Below are 19,138 nucleotides of genomic sequence, written 5' to 3' on the forward strand. Positions count from 1 at the left end.
TCCCAGTCTTTTTCATTTCTTTTTAATAACAGTGATCTTTGACCTGTTGGCAATAAAATATATAGAGTTCCATCGTTTATTTGTGAAAGTTCCCAGAAAGCAAGTTAAAACCCAAGATCACCACCCAGATACCATTGTTTTAACTTTATCTACGTTTAGTTACCTTGACATTGGCCCTTCAATCACTAGGCTCTTTCTCAAGAACCTTGACATTGGCCCTTCAATCACTAGGCTCTTTCTCAGGAACCTTGACATTGGCCCTTCAACCTTGACATTGACCCTTCAATCACTAGGCTCTTTCTCGTCTTCTGTATTTTACATTTATATAGTTAAGTTATTTTCCGTCCACAAACCATTTTTCTAAATACTTTTAATTTTTTTATGAATGGTGACCTTGACATTTTCAAGACTTTGATTTTACACTGCTGGGTATCGAACCCACGACTGTCGAGCTACCATAGGAACGTAGAGGTGGTTAAAAGAACCAGAAGTTGGTCAACAATGCTGGTGATATATTGTAAAGTCTCGTTGGTATAACAAGTCTCGTTGGTATAACAACTACTCCTACAAGTAATGTTGTCAAGTATCAAACATATCTCACAATTCAATGTACATTCTCACAATATATATTGTAAAATATTTTAATTATAAAAACTTAAATGTAACAAGTATGTATCTAGATTTTCCAAAAAGGAAATAAACAATTACAAATGTATGATCTACTATAGCGTACAAGTAATGAACGACAAACATTTATAACAAACTCCTGTCAAAGGTGTTGATTCCATGATGAAAGGATATTTATATAATTTCCCAAACCCTCCCCGAATCTCTGAATCAACCATACGATCTATTATTGATATTTACATTCGGACAAAGACAGACGAATTCTAGATTTTGGTTAGTAGCGCACTATATTAACAATGTTTGTCGATTTTACTGTTTTCTTCCCGTTTAAGAAAATACATTGAAACAAATCATCAGTTCTAACGTAAGTTGTATATGGTCGGATATTAAAATGACGCACCCAATTTAGATCAGAATCTCTATACTATGACAACACTAAGGCCAATAATAAAATTAAAATGGTTTAATGTTGCCTAACAATCAACATAAAAAGCAGCTTACCATAAAAAAAAATCTATGACACAAATCGTTTCGATATTTTTCATAAGTCTTTTTCTTGTCTAAATCTTTAACTCGTGTTGTTGTAAAAAAAAAGAAGCATACCTACCACCCCAACCCTAAAAGGCATGAGTATACGTAAGAAACACCAATCCAACAACTTATTATGGATGGCCTAAGGCATGGGTATACGTAAGAAACACCAATCCAACAACTTATTATGGATGGCCTAAGGCATGGGTATACGTAAGAAACACCAATCCAACAACTTATTATGGATGGCCTAAGGCATGGGTATACGTAAGAAACACCAATCCAACAACTTATTATGGATGGCCTAAGACATGATTGTTTGTCCAGCAGTTAAGGGTGGCTTAAGACATCATTGTTTGTCCAGCAGCTAACTTGGTAGGCCGAAACATCAAGACTAAAGTACCAGGCGTTAATATCACGAGGCATAATAAACGCACAAGCTCTATACATTCTATTATAACTATATTCAATTTTATACGTAAGATTCTTTGTGAAAAGACCTGTCGACTCTTAATATTTCCATTTGTGTATTCTGTACTTGTTCTACGATATTGTACATTTATATGTAATTAAGCCTTGTTCGTCTTGAACTGATGATTTGGTTTCGATGGATAGAGAAAAGCTAGATGAATACATTTCATGGACAGTCTATCTTTGCTATTGGTATTAACCATACATACTAAAATCTATTAAATAAATTCAAAATGATTACATGTTCTTTGTACAGAATGAAAAAATGCTTTAAAAAATAAATACAGTTTGAAATTTATCTACATGTATAAAAATTACGAGATCGACAACTCTCTGAAACGTACGATAAAAACTAAAACAATGTTATATAAAATGTGGAATATTTCAACCAAATGATAAAGATTCAATTTCCCTTGAATTTGTTTCACTTTTTTAGTGTCAGTCACTTGCAGATAATTTTGATGAAAGCTGTCCCACCATTATGATCATTGTGTGATGTTCACATGGGATATATCTCAAAAGTGCTTGTTGAATTCGACCAGACCGTCACCGTCGCTGTTTACTAAAATATCTATCAAACTCAACCATCAAATTTCAGTTTTCATATGAAAGGCTTTTTATTTTCCTCGTTTAAATCACATGTACAAATACAACGAAACCGCGAATCGCAAAATAGTTCGTATGTGTTTACCGATAAAGTATAAAATAAGATGTGGTAGGACGCCACAATTAAAAATATTTTGGTTTGCCCAAACCCTACCCAAAGGTTGAGACAGTGGGTAGGTAGGTAGGCATTTTCTTTTTTTTTCAAAAAGAGAAATTGAAGTATCAGGTGTTTATTAGTCTTCATGCCTATTTGATTAAAAAAAAAACTTCTTCAAATCAGGACAATAAAAGAATTTGAGTAGGCAGCTTTTTTCTGGGTAGGTAGCGTTTGGGCAAACAAACCTATTCTTTTTTATGGCCTGATTGCCAATGCCAGTAGAGTCCATACTGAGTAGACATGGGTAATTGCACGGCCTTCAGCAATGAGCAAAATTCATACAGTCTATTCAAAAAAGACCACAATGACTGTTTGGTGTAGCATATACGATGTTATAAATGGTTAACTCACTTAACTGCCGATATTAGAAAAAACACAATATCAACCAATTTGCTCGATTTCTAAAAATATAAAGACTAAGACCTCATTCTATCAATTTTTGTTGAGCACCAAATTATTTCTCACACATCAAGCAATTTTTCTAAAGTTGTGCTTTCCGAATATCAAATTATGTGATTTTTTGGGTAAATTCTGCATAAATTCAACAAGCATGACATATATATGTTTCATCTATCTACAAAAGTGATATCATGTGTAAACAAAAATCAGAGGAAATTGTCCCCATCTTTTTTCTTATAATTCCTTTACATATAATACAAGCTAAAAATCTGCCGAGGCCACAGGAAAATAAATTTTTAACTGTTAAACACCAATATTTTAATTGTTGTGTACAAATTATCAATCATGATAAGAATTTCTCTTTAACAAAATTATCTATTTTCACATAAATTGAAAGAATTTAATTACAATGATAAACGTGATAAATGTCACCCTCAACCCCCCAAAAAAATAAAAATGTTGGAACCAAAAAAATGCAAATTAATTAAAGCGTACTATTATTTTTACCCATTTGTAAAGAAACACAAAGTTTTTCACAGCGTTTGACAGTTTAATTTCAAAGAGTTATTGGAGTTTTATATTGTGATACCATGAAAACAGACGACACCTTGTTTCCAGTCTACATCTCTCTACACTCAGATTCGTGGAATAAATGCATTCATCAATAGGTGTAAATCTGTGTGTCATTGAGAGAAACATTAACATGATTAAGGTTACATGTCCCTTCACACACACAAACAAAATTTCATTGAAGTCACAAAACATGTATTTCATTATTGTGGCCTTTATATGACTGATAATAACAAAACATCAATTTGATGTGGCCTTTATCTGTTTTCTACGTTTCATTTGATTTAAATTTTCCCTGATTCAACATTCTTGTGATAAAAAGTAATAAGAAACTTATCTTCTACAAAGATATACACACTTCGAGGTAGTCTCCGGTTTCTTAAGTACTTTTGACTTATATAATTATCACAAACCATCTCAAGGTGTACGAAGTCATTTTACAGTAATGGATATATGCGTATTATGCGACACAATTCCGTCACACATGAATACTTATTTCGCATTGTTTAATTACCCACAATTCTTAAAGTCTCTACCTAATATGTACAAGTAACTCCTGAGATGAACCTTAAATATTTCTCGCAGTGGTTAAGTTTTATGATTTCGCGTAAAATTAAACTCTATGAATATGAATATCCACATTTATTCACAAGTCCCGGTTACCACTTAGAATTTCATCCAACCAAGCAGCATCACTGCTGACACCTGTACTTTGTGCAGCCATATTATCTATGTAATCGGAATTGCCGCTTTGAGAAGCACTATCTAAGATGTTCATGAAGTCATCTTGTTGTGGTGGACGCTGATTAAAGCTAGAGTTGTTTTGATTGGCCATTGCCATTCTTTGAGACATCTGCATGCCCTGTTGTTGCATCATCATGTGTTGTGCCTGCGCATTGTTTTGCATCATAGCTTGAGATTGCAATGCCGTCATCTGCATAGGCCTTGTCTGATTAACATTAGTCACAGTTGTTCCAGCTTGGCCTGCATATGTGTTGTTATACATTATATTGGGATTTTGCGGTCTGGCCATTCCGTTCATAGTTCCATGCATCATGTGACGAGGCCATTCTTGTGTACGGGGTTGTGAAATATTTAAGCCATCTGGTCCAACATTGACATTCGGAGGTCTCTGGTTTCGCATTATAGCACTCGTGTACCCATGTCCATTTTGACGATTTTGACGAACTAACGAAGAGTCTATACCCCCCGGGTACGACTGTTGACGTTGTATTTGTGGCATATGATACCCTGCATCGTTCTGTGATATAACTGGCCCCGTATTAATCGTTGAGCTAGAAGGTCCTCGCTGCATGGCGGCCATTTGAGCAGATTGCATCATGCCATTCTGGATATGAGGTGTGTTTTCAGTTTTGACACTTCCATATCCAGAAGTCTGCATGGTGTTTGTTTGTTCGACCATGTCTTGCATTGTTTGTAAGGGGTTTTGTCTACTAGCGGAGTATCCCTCCGATTGTTTATATTCGGGTGGAGGTCTCATGAATTGTTGCATGTGCGCCGCCTGCATGCTTTGATGACGTTGCTCCTGTCTCATTTTTTCTTGGTACATTTGCTGCATTTTCATTTGCTCATTCATGTAACCCGGTGACTGCCTTTGTGCCATGTTGTTCGGCATTGAAAATGACTGATGCTGAGACATTGATATGTTTTGTGGCGGTTGACGCATGTGCATCTGTTGTGTTTGAGACATTTGTAGTCTCCGTGATCCGTCACTAACGTGCATCTGTTGTGTTTGTGTTATCTCCATCTGAGGACTTTGACTGAAAGACTGAACCTGATTTTGTAATTGTTGTAGGGAAGAAGGCGTGGGGTTTCCTGCTACCCCCGGATAGTGAGTCAATGGTTTCGTTCCTGCATACATGTCACGATTTCCTTCCTGATAAACAACATTACCGTTTCTCATATTGCTTATATTCTGTTGGTTACTATATCCGTAAGACGTGTCCATAGCTGGAGGGTACTGATTCGTATAGTTCCCCTCTTGAATGTGTGTATTGAATTGTTTATACTGTGAGCCCCCGTGATGTTGGTTGCTTTGATGTTGAGCAGCCATTTGTTTAAGTGTTTCAGCTGCAGGACCAGTTTCAGTCATAGTAGTTATTGCCCCCGGTTGTCTAAATGGGACGGGTGGCGTTCTTACTGGATTTGAAGGTGGACTCTCGAACATATTTCCGGAATTCCCAGCACTTCCGGGATCATAAGGAGGCTGTTTGTGTAAGCCTGGAGAACTTCCGGTCATACTGCCAAACATACTTGAGTCATTACTATCCTCTTGGGACACTTTACTGTAAATTTGGTCAAATTTTTGTAATTCTTCGAAAATCTCGTCACTTAATTTACTTTCATCTTTTTCAATTGTTTTTAATATTTCTTCCAGCTCTTCTTGATCAAGGATTTCTGAGCCAGTGTGACTTATATCAGATTTATTAGAATGTATACCAGGAATGTCATCACAAGGTTCTTGTTTACACTCAAACTTTGTACTTGTTTCGACACTAGTTGATGGCTTATCTTTCGATTCTATGTGTGTTTTGACTGTAGTACTAACGGCTACGTTTGTTTGTACTTGTTGGGAGTTTCCGCCAGTGATTTCCTGAACAATGCGAACAGACACGTCGACTCCGGATCCACCTTTAACCGTTTTCTGTGTAGTAATGGTGTCCGACTCATCAAAATCGAACGCACTAGTGTCAAGATTCTGACTCTCTGATTGGCTACTATCGATCTTTTTCTTGAGTAATTTCTACAAAGACAGAACAAAATGAATTAATCAACAAAATTAATCAAAATTCAACTAATTTGGCTTTCATTCTCTTCGATTTCTTTCCATCATCAGAGGGTAATTTATCAAAGCTACAGAATAGTGGGTTAATTCTGGGGAATATAATATCCAATACGAGGAGACATTGGTCTTTAATTTCTACACAGTTAACCACAAAAAGACACTTAGTTATTATCAAAATGTAAAGTGTTCGACTATACGTGTACGCTTAAATATATGCCATTCATATATACCCGGTATAGATGGAGAGAGAGTAAAGTCATATTGACCTGCAGTTGTATTGCTTTATACTGAAATACTGACAATATTAGACACTTGTATAATTAACATTTTTGAAAAGGAACGCTATTGATTCTCGGTGCCAGGACCTCAACATACGGGACCTCAACATAACAAGTAACAAACCTCTTTCTTCGATGCTTTTAATTATCTTTTTAATTCCATTTAATTTATATATAAAAACACCGATTTAAAAAGGACATATATATATATCACATGCAAAGTAAATACATAAAATTCGAGGATTTTTTTTCTCCACTCAGAAATAATTAAAAAATTAAGTTCGATTATTTTCAATGTTTAAATATAATATGTAGAAAAAAAGCCCAAGAAAGGTTTTAGTTTTCGATTTAAAAAGTAGAGGTGCAGTAGAAGTATAATGAGACAGTGGTGGATAAAAAAAAAATGGAGGGGGGATTCCAGGGGTTTGAACCCCGCTTTTTTTTTACACTCAATGCATTTGATTGAGGACATATAGTTGGACCCCCTAAACAGAACTGCTTGATCCACCCCTGATAGGCAAGCTCCGATGAAACAGATGTGACGGTTTGGATATAAAGAAAGGTCCCCGGTTTTCCGTCAGAGGGTTACGATCGGCTACCGTTTAAGAACGGTCAACATATCCTTATCATAGAGGCAGTCGCCATGCAGCCAATCGCATTATTATAATTAATTTCTCCGCGTCCTCATGAATATGCATGAAATCATTTGAAATGGTCGTTTAGTAAGCTACAGTATCATAATTTTAAACTGGCGAAAGTCAATACACTTTAGGTTCGGAATCTGTAAACAGGAAAAGCATATAGATCTAGTTGTGTAAGGCCGGAAATAAAACGGAATTATTTTTCATTTTTAGGATTTTGTGATAAATAGACAAAAAGTAAAAATAAATCAATTGTATTATAAGATTGGCTCCCCTGTACTTGACGAGTACGTTATTGGATTTAGTACAAATGTACTTGGCGACCGTACTATACGCGCTGGAATGATTGGGTAGATGTACAATCTACACGCTGTTACATGTATGATCATTGAGTAAATGAACGATCTACACTCTGATATGATCATTGAGAAATGTATGATCTACATGTATACATACTGATGTACGATCTACGAATTGGTGAGATAGAATTAATGTACTATATTGTATCTTCATACTGGTACAGTGTACATGTATGATCATTGAGTAAATGTACTATCTACACGCTGGTACTATTAAATGTACGATCTACACGCTGGTATGATAGAGTAAATGTACAATCTACACGCTGGTATGATAGAGTAAATGTACGATCTACACGCTGGCGATGATAGAGTAAATGTACGAAATACACGCTGGTATGATATCATAAATGTACGATCTACACGCTGGTATGATAGAGTAAATGTACGATCTACACGCTGGTATGATAGAGTAGATGTACTAAAAAAATGTATCTACACGCTGGTACTATTAAATGTTCGATCTATACACGCTGGTATGATAGAGCAAATGTAGACGATCTACACTGACATGTGGAATGATAGTGTATAAATGTACGATCTACATGTTGGTATGATAGAGCAAATATAGACGGTATACACTGGCGTGTGGTATGATAGTGTATAAATGTACATGATCTATACACGTTAGTATGAGAGACCTTTTTTACAGGTACACGTATACATTATCTTTTCACACGCAACCAAGAGATCTATTTAACAATCTGACTATTCATTTGTATGGTGTATTAAATAACTTTAACATTTTAAAGCGAAGCAATTATGTTATGAAATTAATTTAATTGAGCCATAAACGTTATATTCGACGATCGCAACAATAAAATATGTAATGTAACATGTGAAATTTAATCCATTTACAATGAACAAGTTGTTTGTAATCTTACACAATCAACGTGCAAATAGTCTGCCCTCCCCATTTTATTGTACAATGTAACTCTATGTACATGATAATCAAAGTTATATCTAAAAGAGGTGCCATTAGATGTCAGATATTACATTTGTATTAATTGGACATTCTTTTTGTCTGAAATTATATATATTTTTTGGTGGATCATATGTGTCTGATCTCAAATGTCAGGTATATATTGGTGGATCAGCGTCATATGTGTCTGATCTCAAATGTCAGGTATATATTGGTTGGTGGATCAGCGTCATATGTGTCTGATCTCAAATGTCAGGTATATATTGGTTGACCAGCTTCTTTTATTTTGGCATTAGACATGTTAGATGTCATGTCTTTATTTGACACCTTTTATCATGTTTATGTCAAACATAGATATCAGGTATTTATTGGACACCTTTTGTGTCGGACATTAGATATAGGGTATTTATTGGACATTCTTTGGGTCAAATATTATATTTCAGGTATTCTTCGTTGGACTTCCTTTGTGTCAGACATTAGAAGTCATGTATTTCATGGAAACCTTTTGTGTCAGACATTAGATTTCAGGTATTTATTGAGGGACCAGCTTCCTTTGTGTCGGACATTATATATCAGGTATTTATTGTCCAACCTTTGTATCGGACATTATATATCAGGTATTTATTGTCCACCCTTTGTATCAGACATTATATATCAGGTATTTATTGTCCATCCTTTGTATCGGACATTATATATCAGGTATTTGTTGGACACCCGTTAAGTTTGACGTTAGATGTCAAGTATTTTATATTGGACACCTTTTCTGTCTGACAACATGGACAATAGATATCATGTATTTATTGGACACCCTTTGGGTCAGACAGTCAGACATTAGATATCAGGTATTTATTGGACATCCTTCGTGTCTGACATTAGATATCAGGTATTAACATTAGAGATCAGGTATTTATTGGACATCCTTTGTAACTGACATTAGATATCAGGTATTTATTGGACATCCTTCGTGTCTGACATTAGATATCAGGTATTTATTGGACATTCTTGGTGTCTGACATTAGAGATCAGGTATTTATTGGACATCCTTTGTGTCTAACATTATATATCATATTTTCATTGGACACCTGTTGTTTCTGACATTATATATCAGGTATTTATTGGACACCTAAAAGGCCCCAATAAGACAATGTTAAACAATTCAAACGAGAAAAATTAACGGCCTTATTTATGTAAAAAAAATGAACTAAAAACAAATATGTAACACATAAAAAAATGACAACCACTGAATTACAGGCTCCTGACTTGGGACAGGAACATACATAAATAATATGGCAGGGTAAGCATGTTAGCAGGATCCCAACCCTCCACCTAACCTGGAACAGTGGTATAACAGTACAACATAAGACATGTAAGAACGAACTATAAAAATCAGTTGAAAAAGGCTTAACTCATCAGATGGACAAAAGTACAAGTGGACGTGGCCGGATACTTATACATCCTGACACAAAAAGACACAATGAACAGATCTGAGAGTACTCGCAGTTATCTGACAGCTGAGTTCAAAGCCACTAACAACTAATAAAAAAATCATGCATCTAAGACTAAACTATCAATCCGTGCACATCTAACATCCAATGGATTTAGTTTAAAGACTCATAAACAGCCAGAGAAAAACATGACCTTGTGCAATGCCAAGTTACAGGTATTGACAGATTGTAGACCCATGAATATGTATATGTATGAATATAACATGCTAGTAGTATTTAGTTTTGTGTCTGACATTAGATGTGGGGTATTGATTGGACACTCGTTGTGTTGGACATTAAATTAAGATATTTATTAGTTGGTCAGCATATTTTGTCTTGCATTAGATGTCAGGTATTTATTGGACACTCCTCGTGTTGGACATTAGATTAGGATATTTATTAGTTGGTCAACATATTTTGTATTATATTAATTAGATGTCAGGTTATTATTGGACACCCTTTGTGTCGGACATCAGATACTTTAATATTAGAAAGACCAACTATTTCCTTGGACAAAAGTCTGTCAAATCAAATGATGTACAGAACCTGTTCTTGATTGTTTGTGTGCAGTGGCAGATATTTCATCTATATAAAAAAAATCAGAATAAGAACAAATTACACAAAATTAGCCAACTAACAATGATTAATCATGATTTATAGGTGCTAATCATGATTTATAGGTGCAGAATGTCAGTGATTTGGCCCATGGACTGGTTACATGTATGTCATGCAGTCAACACTGAGGTTGTGAGTTCCAATCCTGCTCATGTGAGTGCACTCAACTCCAATCTTAATTAACTAGGATTGTCAGTTTTCCTATTGAAAGTCAGTTGTTTTCCCTGGCTTCCTTCACCAATAAAAACTGGCTGCTAGGAAATAACCCAAAAGGAGTGCTAATAAAAAGTTGTGTAAAAACACAAAAAATCAAATCCAATATAAGGTAAGACAGTCAGGACTCAGACAGCCAAGGTATTATATAAATGTAAGTTGAGCTTGAAAAAACATTTTGCCATGCAACCTTTCAACTACAGATGCCCATTAATCAGTTTGATTTTATGGTTGAGGAATTATTGTTTGCTCTATTGGCTAGTCATTTTTCTGACTAACTAAGGGTACATCTTACTGAAAATAAATTACTTAAAAATTAGGCTTAATGTCCTGCTGACAAATGAAATAGTGTTATAAAATTATTAATAATCATGATTACTGACCAGTTTTTTTGAAAGTGAAACGATTTTGAAAATTTAACAATAATTATGCATTATTTGTATTTTTTTTTATATTTTTGTTATGTACATGTATATTTATTAATTAATTTATTTATTTTTTAATTTCTTATTTTTTTTATTTATTTATTTTTTTTAATTTATTAGTTAATTAATTTATTTATGTATTTTTCTTTATTTATTTACCTACTTATTTATTTATTTCATGTATTTATTAATATTATTTATCTATTTCATTGTATCTATTAATTTGACATTTCCATGTTTATTATTATCTTATACATTTTTTTCAAAATATACATGTAACTTGTCACAAAACTGAACAGATTACAAGGGTGGAGCATTCCCCCCCCCCCCCCCCCCCTTGTCTAAATACATGTCATTAAACATGTTAAAACTTTAAAAGTTGTCCACATCATTTAAAATGTGAAATTATCAAATTTATACAAACATTTGACAAATGTCTTTAAGAGTTTTCTAATTTAGTTTTGTTGATTGTTTTCCTTGATCTAGCTATAGGTCTAGGGAAATTGTAAATCTATTAAAGGTAAAGCTGTGTGCATTTAATATTTGCAATAGGCTAGAAAACTTTAAAAGAGGAATAAATCAGTTATTACATTTTAGTATTGAAGGGTTTCTCCTGGATTATAAAATTTACAACACAATCAAAAAATAGTAGTATACTGATGATAAATAAAATGTCTTATCTTTTATTCTACTGCAACTTAATAATCAGGTCAAACACGTGTCAATTAATAGGTACACAAATGTACATTTTAATTGTACTAAAAATAAACTGGCTAGATTATTCTGTTATAGGTGACAAATATCCATTTACGCCTCTAGGGTACACTATGTTTTTAATTAATTGAACAACATTTGATCTTTAAGGTTAGTTACCATTGGTCAGTTGTATCGTGTGGCCACGTGACTCGGTCAATCCCATTCAACAAAATGTCAACATTGGGGTCACAGGGAAATACTATGCAATCAATAGAAATAGTGAGACTTACCGTAAGCCCTAAATTCCTATGCTCTCCAGAACTGTCCTTTTTAGTCTTAGAAGCCTTTTTTGCTTTACTCTGTAGCCACCGTTCACGTAACAACAAAGTTTCTTGTCTTTCACGTTCATATAAGCTATTTATAGTATTGTCATATCTGGTTGCAGATTTATTTTGATGTCTTCTGTAAATATCGAATCGCCTCCTCAAGCGCTCGACTACATCCCGCCGCTTGGGGGAGGAAAAATCCCCCATAATATTATATGCATGTATGTAAAGTTCTTACGAGACCTGAATGTCCCGTAATAATCACACTGCGACCTTTAACAGTAACGATACACAACTATCTCGGATCCATTGATCGCTTTGTTTACGTCCCAAATGTATTACATACTGTTCACACATCAATATCATACAAATACACTATGCACATGTATTAATGTAAATTCATAAGACAGATAACTTTTTATGTAATTTCCTTTCGTAAGTGTAGCAAATGTACCGTACAATATTCCAGATTAATATTTTACGGCACGCTTTCTATTTTGGACTGATCCATCCATTGATTACAAGGGGTGTTAGGTTGTGTGGGAACTCATCGAATTGTGACGTTATCAGCTGGGTCAACATTACCTATAGGAAGTGATCGTACACTAAAACATGTCCTGTAAGGACAACCAGTACCGGTATTGTTTTACTCTCTGTTTTATAATGTTACTTTACAGTTCTATTTAAAATCTCTTCAATTTTTGTTTACTTTAATACATAAATTGTCCAGAACTGACCCTGTTGTGAGACTTTAAATATTACACAGTTTTAAATACAACAAAACAAAGATTTGTATAGTGAATAAACACAAACATTTTTATTTTCAAGTAATAATTATCTAAATAAATTACGTATTCCATTTGATATTTAACATTGCTTTTAAAAATGCATTTAAATTTATTTTAAACGTTTACTACTTATTAATGGACTATTAATTATAATTACCGTTCATTTGCATATGGTGGAAACAAAAACAACTGTCAAATAACACAATATTACATAATAATACAACAGTTTTACTTTTGAAGGACATATATATTATTATTTTCGCAACTCATTTTTAAGATTTAAGATTTCTTTATAGAGTCACCTAGTGCAGGGACTTTGCCCAGTGCTGACAATTTCAAGTCTTGATTTAAAATTTCTTTTAAGTGGGAAAGTTGTCGTTCTCAGTTATTTCTATAGTCAGGTTTTATTTCGTTAATTTGTAAAGACTATAGATTTATGTTGAGTTAAAGAAAATTGAAAGTGAAACAAAATAGACTTTCAGATTCTAGTTTTAAAAATTTCTTAATTTATCATTTTACGGTTTTCCTTGCAGTTTTACCTTCTAGATAAAACAAATGAAGCGATAGATTTGTGGGCCTTTATCATTTTGGACAAGATATATTAAATGTTTGTTTAATAGTCCCAGGTTTAAAATAAAAACTTCGAAAAATTCCACAAACGTGTTTCTGACCGCATTATGTTTCAAATATGCTTGCAGCATTGAAAAATAAAATAAAGCAATGGCTAAAAGTTGAATAACATATGTTTTTTGAATTGATTATGATATTTATTGGTGCGATACTGAGGTGTTATGCTGAGGTATAATGTGACGTGTTATGCTGAGGTGTAATGATGAGGTGTTATGATGAGGTGTAATGCTGAGGTGTAATGCTGAGGTGTTATGCTGAGGTGTAATGCTGAGGTGTAATGCTGAGGTGTTATGCTGAGATGTAATGAGGTGTAATGTGACGTGTAATGCTGAGGTGTAATGCTGAGGTGTTATGCTGAGGTGTAATGTGACGTGTAATGCTGAGGTGTAATGTGACGTGTAATGCTGAGGTGTAATAATGAAGTGTTATGCTGAGGTATAATATGACGTGTAATGATGAGGTGTAATGCTGAGGTGTAATGTGACGTGTAATGCTGAGGTGTAATAATGGGGTGTTATGCTGAGGTGTAATGTGACGTGTAATGATGAGGTGTAATGATGAGGTGTTATGCTGAGGTATAATGTGACGTGTAATGCTGAGGTGTAATAATGAGGTATAATGCACGACCGTGATGCCGAAGATGTGTCAACATGATTTTCAGATTTGGTCTAATTTCAAATGGGAAAAGGAGGTGGACAATTGTAATCAATGCTTGCCAAGCATATAAATACATAACATTAAACATGCAATCAATGAATGTTGTTTTTCTCAATTGTCACAATTCAATTAAAGAACGATTGTCATTGGATAAATTGATATTACAAAGCAAGAAATTATAGTACAATACATGTAAGGCAATCATAACAAAACTTCTGGCAAAAATACAATCATATTCTGAACGAAAGCCAGTAACTTCGAATAGACATATACTTCTATCAAACAATTTTTATCAGGATTGGAAGTTGGTCCAAAGTTTGATTTATTAGCGGTTTTCATATATTATGTAATATGGTCGTTTTTAATAATGCATACGTAAACTAGAATAATAAATAGCAGGATTTAAAATTTAAAATAAGCATGTACTACAGTATGAACATATAGATAATAAACATACACATTCTAATCATTTTCTGTGCTTTATTTTGTAATTCATTTGATTGTATAGCTCAAATTTTGGGCACCATGATTGGTTAATAAAATTATCTATCTATCTATCAATTAATGTAAATTATTAAAACAAATAATATTAAACATTTCTAAGACTTTATTAAGCATAATAATAAATTAAAAAAAAACCCTCAAAACTAAATAAGTACGGATCCAGATAAAAAAAAAAATACGTTAGCTTCGATCTTGGTCAGGGGATCAAACTTAAGCACATACAGCCTGACACACATATATCAAATATAGAAAAGAACGTTTCTGTGTGAAGGATTTTATACACTAGTCATTTTCAGACCCTCTTTAGCATGGTCGATGTGAGCCAAGGCTCCGTGTTGAAGGCCGTAGATTGACAAACATGTATAATAGTTAAATTACTTTTTACAAATTGTGATTTGGATAAATTATCTCATTGGCACCCATATAACACATCTTCTTATTCCTATGTATCGTAATGCACCATATACGGTAGTGCGACTTCTGGAGTAATGTGGCACTTGCGGCAGTGCGACGTCTTGGATAATGTGGCAGCTGCAGTAGTGCGACGTCTAGGATAATGTGGCACCTATGGTACTGCGACGTCTAGGATAATGTGGCACCTATGATAGTGCGCTGTCTAGTGTAATGTGTCACCTATGGTAGTGCGACGTCTGGGATAATGCGGCACCTACGGCAGTGCGACGTCTAGAGCAATGCGACACCTACGCTAGTGCGGAATCTAGGATAATAAGGCACCTACAGAAGTGCGACGTCTAGAGTAATGTGGCACTTATGGTAGTGGGACGTCGAGAGTAATGTGACACTTACGTTAGTGGGACGTCTAGCACAATTTGGCACTTATAGTAGTGCTAGAGTAATGTGGCACCTACGGTAGTGCGGAATCCAGGATAATGCCGCACCTGCAGTAGTGTGGAATCTAGGATAATATGGCATCTACGGTAGTGCGACGTCTAGAGTAATGTGGCACCTGTGGTAGTGTGACGTCTAGAGGAATGTGGCACATGCGATAGTGCGATGTCTAGAGTAATGTGGCACCTACGGTAGTGTGGAATCTATAGGATAATGCGACACCTGCGGTAGTGCAACGTCTAGAGTAATGTGGCTCCTACGATAGTGCGACATCTAGTTTACTGTGGCACCCAATTTGTAGTGCGACGTCTAGAGTATTGTGGCACCTAAGGCAGTGCGACGTCTACAGTAATGTGGCACCTACGGTAGTGCGACGTCTAGGATAATGTTGCACCTACAGTAGTGCGACGTCTAGAGTAATGTGGCACCTATGGTAGTGCGACGTCTAGAGTATTGTGACACCTACGGTAGTGCGACGTCTAGAGTAATGTGGCACTTATGGTAGTGCGACGTCTATAGTAATGTGGCACCTGTTGTAGTGCGACGTCTAGAATAATATGGCACCTACACGTATACGGTAGTGCGACGTCTATAGTAACGTGGCACCTGTTGTAGTGCGACGTCTAGAATAATGTGGCACCTACGGTAGTGCGATGTCTAGAGTAATATGGCACCTACAGTAGTGTGACGTCTAGAGTAATGTGGCACCTACGGTAGAGCGGAATCTAGGATAATATGGCACCTATACGGTAGTGCGACGTCTAGGGTAACGTGGTACCTACGGTAGTGCGACGTCTAGGGTAACGTGGCACCTACGGTAGTGCGACGTCTAGAGTAATGTGGCATCTACAGTAGTGCGACGTCTAGAGTAATGTGGCACCTACAGTAGTGCGACGTCTAGAGTAATGTGGCACCTACAGTAGTGCGACGTCTAGAGTAATGTGGCACCTGTTGTAGTTCGACGTCTAGAGTAATGTGGCACCTACAGTAGTGCGACGTCTAGAGTAATGTGGCACCTACAGTAGTGCGACGTCTAGAGTAATGTGGCACCTACAGTAGTGCGACGTCTAGAGTAATGTGGCACCTATGGTAGTGCGACGTCTAGAGTAATTTTGCAGCAAGTATTAATGTATTACCTATATAGTAGTGCGGTATCTATATGGTCAACCAAGTGAAAATGGGGCATCTGTGGTGATGCAACATTTAGATTAATGTGACACCGAGTGATTATGCGGCATCTATGGCAGTGTGGCATCTATGGTAGCCCGGCGTCTATAGGTTTATAAGAACCTAGTTATAACGCATCACATATGGTGGTGCGGCATCTCTGGTAATGTGACACTTAGTGGTAATACAGCACCTATGACAGTGTAGGATCTACGGTACTGTGGCACAAAGTGGTAAACCGGTACTAATTGAAGGGCGGAATCTATGGGAATGTGGCACATATCGTCTTGCGGTATCTAGTGTATTGTGGCACCTACCCGTATGTTAATGGGGCATATATAGCGTTATCATGGATATGTGTCAGGGTTAAGTGGCACCTACCCGTATGTTAATGCGGCATATATAGCGTTATCATGGATATGTCTGAGGGTTAAGTGGCATATATAGCGTTATCATGGATATGTCTGAGGGTTAAGTGGCATATATAGCGTTATCATGGATATGTCTGAGGGTTAAGTGGCATATATAGCGTTATCATGGATATGTCTGAGGGTTAAGTGGCACCTACGTCGAAGATATAAATATCGGGTAAACGGAAAAAAAAAGTCACTGGAAAAAATAGGTATAACTGCATACAAATGTATACAAATGTTTGGTTTTATTGACTCTTTTTACTCAAGATCTAGACAAATAGATCAATATTATGTAAAGCGATAACTTTTCAGACAGGTCAGCATAATTAAATTTTCTTCAAAGATAATGCTCACCTAAAAATCTTAAACACTATGTGTAATTTTATCAATGACTTATTTCTTTAAGATCGTGGAGATATAAGATCTCATATTTCACAGACATGTACAGGTGTTAGATATACGTTATGTATAAATCGTTAAAATGAAAAATGTCCTTTGTGTAATATTTAAACGACTCACAATAGAGACAGTTTATACCATTTCAAAGATATCACAACGAAATAAAGAAGCTAAATATAAATGTAATTCGTCTAAAATTTAGCTATATGTCAGATCTCCAAATTTGGAGTCTTTAAAAGCATGCAATTGACAAGGACGATGTACGAGTCTTATACAACCTCCTTGGTAGTGAGAATATATTTTGTTGTCAACCATAAAGTTGAATACGAAAATGAAATTTGCTTGTATGTGTCCGAAACAGGAGAAAAGCTCAACAAATCACTCTCTTATCTGTTTACTGGCTAGACTCGTTATAATCTATGACATAGCTCCCGAAAAATCACGTATTTGCGTTTTAATTTTTTTCAATAAATTCCAAACCCATCTCAATCGGAGCGATCAAATTAAACAGTAACGTGATATGTATGCGTCTTTATCTTCTAAAGAGGTCTTAGGGTATACCATAATCCAATCGTTAACTTTTGATCTCCGTCAAGACGTTTACATTACGTGTTTATTTCTTTACTTGGATGACACGTGCACCAAAGATGATTGACTGATAGTAACATTGAAAATGATAAATGTTAAAAGTAAGGGAGAAAATAACTGTGTTTATAATTGGTTGTCTCGCCGGTAGATCAACTACCCATGGATATGTTTTGATACCTTAGGACACCACAATGATATTAACACAACTTGTCAATGCTGCATACGAGTTATTATAACTTATCAGTGGGTAGATGATCTTAAACACTCTTATTGTAAGCAATAGGTATAGCAACACTTAATTTGTATAATCCTAACGGTGTTTCTGGGGGTCCATCTCTTCAGTAGGGTCAAATACGCACTATAGACAGCTTTCTTTCTTTATAAAGAACGTGTACAATTAGAACGGTGAAAGGAGTTAAAAAAAAAAGGGGGGTATCCCGACTTTTGTGCAAGGTATCTATGATGAGTTTATTTACAACCACTGGGTCGATGCCACTGCTGGTGGAGTTTCATTTCCCCGAGGGTATCACAAGCCTAGTAGTCAGCACTTTTTGTGCTGACATGAATTATCATTGCTATGGTTATATTTATAAATTTACTGTTTACAAATTTTTGAATTATTTGAAATACTAAGGCTTTTCTACCTCAGGCATAGATGACCTTAGCTGTATTTGGCAAAACTTTTAGGAATTTTGGTCCTCAATGCTCTTCAACTTCGTACTTTATTTGGCCTTTTAACTTTTTTGGATTCGAGCGTCACTGATGTGTCTTTTGTAGACGAAACGCGCATCTGACGTATATACTTAATTTAGTCCTGGTATCTATGATGAGTTTATATACATTGAATAGGCTTGAGTGTCCTTTAAGCACCTGCCCTTGGTGACTCCTGCATATGAACAACAATACTATTTGCTCATATGCATTAGCCACGACGAAGGACTTCACTCAAAAGCTTTTTTTTATAATGGATGTGATGCTGCTTCTGGTGCATGGTCAATAATCACCAAACATACAGGT

At 35.4% G+C, this 19,138-nt stretch overlaps 1 protein-coding gene across 1 annotated transcript; it reads right to left on the bottom strand.

Annotated features, from left to right (window-relative positions):
• Positions 1-627: 627 nt before the first annotated feature.
• Positions 628-12,649, bottom strand: LOC143042890 (uncharacterized). Its single transcript, XM_076215393.1, has 2 exons — positions 12,091-12,649; positions 628-6,125 (listed from the first exon to the last, which is right to left on the bottom strand). Exons 1-2 carry the CDS (start codon positions 12,331-12,333, stop codon positions 4,008-4,010), a joined length of 2,361 nt encoding a protein of 786 aa, XP_076071508.1. The 5' UTR covers positions 12,334-12,649; the 3' UTR covers positions 628-4,007.
• Between the last annotated feature and the right edge of the window lie 6,489 nt (positions 12,650-19,138).

This window comes from Mytilus galloprovincialis, chromosome 8, assembly GCF_965363235.1.
Source record: "Mytilus galloprovincialis chromosome 8, xbMytGall1.hap1.1, whole genome shotgun sequence".
Taxonomy (NCBI): domain Eukaryota; kingdom Metazoa; phylum Mollusca; class Bivalvia; order Mytilida; family Mytilidae; genus Mytilus; species Mytilus galloprovincialis.

Coding starts and splice junctions, on each gene's coding strand:
- LOC143042890 (XM_076215393.1), bottom strand. CDS start 12,333: ATGGGGGATTTTTCCTCCCCCAAGCGGCGGGATGTAGTCGAGCGCTTG. Junction 6,126..12,090: donor ATAGGAATTTAGGGCTTACG/GTAAGTCTCACT, acceptor CTGTCTTTGTAG/AAATTACTCAAGAAAAAGAT.